The 5,129-nt window shown below is 42.3% G+C and overlaps 1 protein-coding gene across 1 annotated transcript in view; it reads right to left on the bottom strand.

Annotated features, from left to right (window-relative positions):
* Positions 1-5,129, bottom strand: part of Ppp2r3c (protein phosphatase 2 regulatory subunit B''gamma) — a 22,270-nt gene that overhangs the window by 5,823 nt on the left and 11,318 nt on the right. The window contains 2 exon segments of the mRNA XM_008846552.3: positions 1,652-1,722; positions 3,091-3,188. Coding sequence (XP_008844774.2) covers positions 1,652-1,722; positions 3,091-3,188 — 169 coding nt within the window.

Raw genomic sequence — 5,129 nt, 5'->3', positions numbered from 1 at the left:
CACTTGGGAGGCAGAGGCAGGTGGATCTCTGTGAGTTTAAGGCCAGCCTGGTCTATATAGTGAGTTCCAGACCAGCTGGGAGACCCTGTCTCAAAAAGACAAAAAAAAAAAAATGCTATTCAGGGTTTGGAGACATGGCTCAGTGGTTCAGCACACAGGCAGAGAACCCGGGTTCAGTTCTCAGAATCAACATGGGAGCTAACAACATCTGTAACTCTTGACTCCCTCTTCTGGTTTCCACAGGCATTGCATACATGTAGTACATTACATACACTCAGGCAAAACAGACACACATGAAAATAAAAACAATTTTAAATGCTATTTTTTTTTCATCTGAGACAGGAGACAGGGTCTCCCTGTAGCCCCAGCTGTCCTGGAACTCACTATGTAGACCAGGCTGGCCTGAACTCACAGATCTGCCTGCCTCTGCCTCCAGAGTGCTGGGATTAAAGGTGTGCACCATGGCACCCTACTGTCCTTCCCACTTTAAGCAAACCCCACCCAGGTGACTTTCAAAATATAACTGAGGGGCCAGTGAGATGCCTCAGCAGGTAAAAGTGCTTGGGGCACAAGCCTGACAACTTTAGTCTGATCTCTAGAACTCACATAAATGTGGAAGGAGAGAAATGACTCCACAAAGTTGTGTGACTTCCATATATGCACTGTGGAATGCCTCCCACCCATCATGTGCACACACAATAAATAAAAATTTACGGCTGGCAGTTAGCTGCCATGTGGGTGCTGGGACTTGAACCCGGGTCCTCTGTAAGAGCAGTCAGTGCTCTTAACTGCTCAGCCATCTCTCTAGCCCCTGGGATTTGTTTTTGTTTTTTTTTTTGACACAGCATCTGTGCTGGATAGCTTTAGTGTCAACTTGACTCACCTGGGTTGAGGGAGCCTCAACTGGGGAATTGCCTTCATTGGACTGGCCTGTGGCCACGTACATGGGGCATCTTCTTGATTGTTGAGTGATGTGGGAAGGCCCAGCCCACTGTGGGTGGTGCCACCCCTGGGCAGATGGGCCTGTGTTGCATAAGAAAGCAGGCTGAGCAGCAGCCAAGGGAGCAAGCCAGTAAGCAATGTTCCTCCATGGCCTGTGCTCCCGCTCCTGCCTCCAGTTTCCAGGTTCCTGCCCTGAGTTCCTACCCTGGGATCCCTGATGAACTGTGACCCAGGAGATGTAAGCCGAATAAACCCTTTCCTCTCCAAGTTGATAGTGTTCAGAGTGGTTTGTCACAGCAATGGAGAAACAAACTAGGACAGCGTCTCACTATGTAGCTGTGGCTGGCCTGTACTCACCATGTAGCCCAAGCTGACCTTGAACTCACAGAGATCCACCTGCCTTCCTAAGGAGCTAAGATTAAAGGTGTGTGCCACTATACCTAGCCAAAGAGTTCCTTTTGGTTTTGTTTTTTTGAGTTTCTGTGTCTGTAAACATCTGCGCACAGGTGCACGTACTGTGTGTGTGTGTGTGTGTGTGTGTGTGTGTGTGTGTGTCAGAATATGTTAAATTTTTACTAACATTTATAAAGGTAAAATCAGGCAAACAAAGGGCATAAAATCAAACAAAATTTTATAGATTTACCTATAATCACAATACCTAGTGAGAATTACTGTTAATGTTTTAATGTCTGTAAGTGTTAATACTTACAGATTCCCGTAGGTACCCTTGCCCAGCAACATCATATAAACTGAGTCCTATTCTTGTTTGATGAAGCCAGACTGTTAATAAACAAGAAAATTAAATGTAAATATTTAGATCTGCTCTTTAACACATATATGAAAAAAATATGAAGCTAGGTTAGAGGTGTAAGCCAATTTAGTAACACCATAAACCTACTTTCTTTCGCACACATTAAGTAATCATTAATCACTAAATTATTTAAAACGAAACAAAAAGGCCACGAAAAGGCAGATTTCAGTAACCCTGCCATGATTACAACTACAATAAAACTGGTGCCTATGAAGACATCGCTTCTAACCTATTCAACTCATTGTCCACCAAACAGGGAGAGCAAGCATAATGCTGTGTCAATGGAGCTGCGTGTACTCTACTGAGGTTAATTACTGTAGCTAAATTAACTCAGGATGGTACACAGTAAGACTCTCCAGACCATTATGGTACTTCAAGATTCATAACAACTCCCAAGTTGTTAGTAGAGGCTTCTTGAAACCAATACTAGAGTTGTGGATTTGAGACTATCCTTTTGAAGCTTATATAGTGAAATAAAATTACCAGTAAGTTAAAATTATTTCAAATCACCACCCATTAAAACTCTTGGTTCTGTTTTTCAAATGATATATATTTATTTTATGAGAGTTTTGCCTACATATGTGTTACGTACACTACGTGTGTTCTGGGTGTCCCAGGAGGCCAGAAGAGGCTTTCAGATCCCTTGGAACTAGGGTTACAGGTGGTTGTAAGTCGCCTTGTGAGTGATGGTGTCTCCAGCCTGGTTTTTTGTTTTGTTTTGTTTTGGTTTTTGGCTTTTTGAGACAAGGCATGTGCCACCACACCTGGCCTTTTCTAAAAAGTGATTTCATTACTCAAGTATACAGGACAGATTTATGCTACTAGGGCAGAGGCTGTAGATGACCCATAGATCCTCAGGAAGATTAGGTAGAAGTCCTCTGGACTTAAGGATTCTGTAAAGTGTATTGCCAGTCACACAATGCACAATGCAAAACCATTTGAGGCTCTCAGGATCACACCTATTTGTAAGGGAGCCAGGCCTTTCTTGTTCACTTTGTAAATCTGCTTCTTCATGTTGTCAGATGTCAACTCTGGCCAAGTTACAGAACAGAGCAGACTGAGACAGGCCCTTCAAGGGTGTATGCATGTGACCCACGAGGGCAGCAGTCTGGCAGAAAAAAAAGTAGTTCTGCTTTTGATGTTTCTATTTTGCTACTATCTATGATACATGAGGCTTTTGCTTGTTTAAAATAATGACCCAATTAAGGCACATAAGAAAATCATAGTAGCAGAGTAAGGATGTTGTGTCACATGAGAAAAAGAGTATAAAAGCACAGACCAAAAACCTGAGTCCCAGACAAGAGAAATTCAAATACACACATACGCAACTGAATCACCTTTTCGCATGACATAGTTAAAGAACTGCATGATGGAAATTCTTCCATATGAATCTGCATGAAGGAGTTTGGCAAAGACTTTTAGAGTGAAAAAGTGCCTAGAAAAGAAAATAAAGATTAAAATAGTCTACCAACATAAAACAAAAATGACCTCTATAAGACTTAGCAAACAACATAAATTCATACAATTAAAAACCAAAGTGAGAAAGTATAAAGACTCCTTCCAGTCCAAAAATTTGAAATACTAAGTTTTACATATCTGCATTCTTCCTTTGCATTCTTCTGTCTGAAAAATGAAAGAATGAAGGCCTGGGTGCATCCCTTCAACCACTGCAGCCTGGGCTCTGGGCTGAGTGTCTGTTGTGACTGCTTCCTTTTCCTAGCTCCAGTGGGGAGTGCAGAGCAGGGCTCAAAGTTGCAGGAGGAGAATCTGCAGGGCTGCTGGGTAGAACAGTACCTTAGTAATAATGGGATAGGAACAGTGTTCCAGTTCCAGTTTCTATTTATGAAGGTGATATGGAACAATACTGCTGGTGCCTAGCATGACTCTGGACAGAGCAGCTCCAAGAGTTCTTATTGTGATGGCCCACCTGGCTCACAGACACAACAGAGCTTCTGAAACAGACACACACAGCACTGGAGAAACAACTCAGTTTGAGGAAGATTATACTGAGAAGGAAATAAGCCAAAAGCATCTTGAAGAAAAACTGCAATTGGATATGAGATTGGCCAAGACAGTAAGAAAACACCCCTACCCGCCTCCCTTTTTCATTGAGACAGGATCTTACTTTGTAGCCCTAGCTGGCTTAGAATCTATGTAAACCAAGCTGGCCTGGAACTCAGAGATCCACCTGCCTCTGCCACTGCAATGGGCCAAAGAGTTCCTTTTTAAACACCAAGAGCATGGCTACTCTCTGCCTAAGAAACAAGGGTTAGGAAGAAAAGGGGCAGTCAGGCATGGTTGTGTATGCCTGTAATCCCAGCACTCAGGAGGCTGAGGCAGGAGAATTGCCACACATTTGTGGTCATCCTGAGTTACAGCGTTACAGAATTCAAGTTCCAGATCAGCCTGAGCTAGGGTAAGATCCTGTCTCAAATCAAACCAAACCAACAAAAAAGAACATTTTTCTAAGTCAAATTTCTGAAGGTTTTTCTGCCTCTGCTGCTTTCTCAGCCACTGGCCGATGGACTGGGGATCTATGGTGGAAGGCGTCTGACCGCTCTACCAGCTCATTTTGATGACAACTGGACCTGACTTTGTTCACATAGTGAAAATTCACATCTGAGATTATGACAGCTAACTGCAGAGCTGTAACAATTCTTGGTTATAACTTTTGTGTTCATTTGTTTTGTAAATGCAGCATTTCTAGCTCTGTACTGCAAAAGGACAGACACTAAAATCATGACCTGTAATTATACCTATGGGATCAATTAATGAGCACACCACACTGATATCTACTGTAAGCATCTGGTAGTAAATTTTCCTTGGATATTAGATATGGTGTAAGTAATTTTCATACACTAGTCATGATGGCTGTACTATTTAAAGGGTTATCTGTCAGCAGGGCATGGTGGTACACACCTTTAATCCCAGCACTAGGGAGGCAGAGGCAGGTGGGTCTCTCTGAGTTCAAAGTCAGCCTGGTTTACATAGTGAGTTAGGGAGACCCTGTCTCAACAAAAGAATTATCTGTAACCTTAATTCAGTTAATACAATATTACAAAAGACTGGACAGCACTGATATCAAAGTAACTACATTAAGGGCTTTGTCCAAAAGGAATATTATCGCCATATAACCTCATAAAAAATATCATGTGGCTAAGTGAATGCAGGTTGTCTATAAAGACCACTTAAATATGTAAATTATTTAAACACTTAATAGAAACCATGGCACACCCACAAACTCCACTGTACAGTTTGTAAACTGTGCAGTTCTTACTTTTGGAGTATGAGATCTCCAATCTGGCTGTCAAGACATCACCTCAGGTGGTAGCACCTACTCTGTCTTCTACTCTGTATCACTCTGGATTGCTGGGTT

The sequence above is a fragment of the Nannospalax galili genome, unplaced genomic scaffold (assembly GCF_000622305.1).
Source record: "Nannospalax galili isolate Female #2095 unplaced genomic scaffold, S.galili_v1.0 scaffold2203, whole genome shotgun sequence".
In the NCBI taxonomy this organism is placed as follows: domain Eukaryota; kingdom Metazoa; phylum Chordata; class Mammalia; order Rodentia; family Spalacidae; genus Nannospalax; species Nannospalax galili.
Note: the sequence above shows the minus strand (reverse complement) of the source record. Positions and strands in the feature narration are given on the sequence as shown.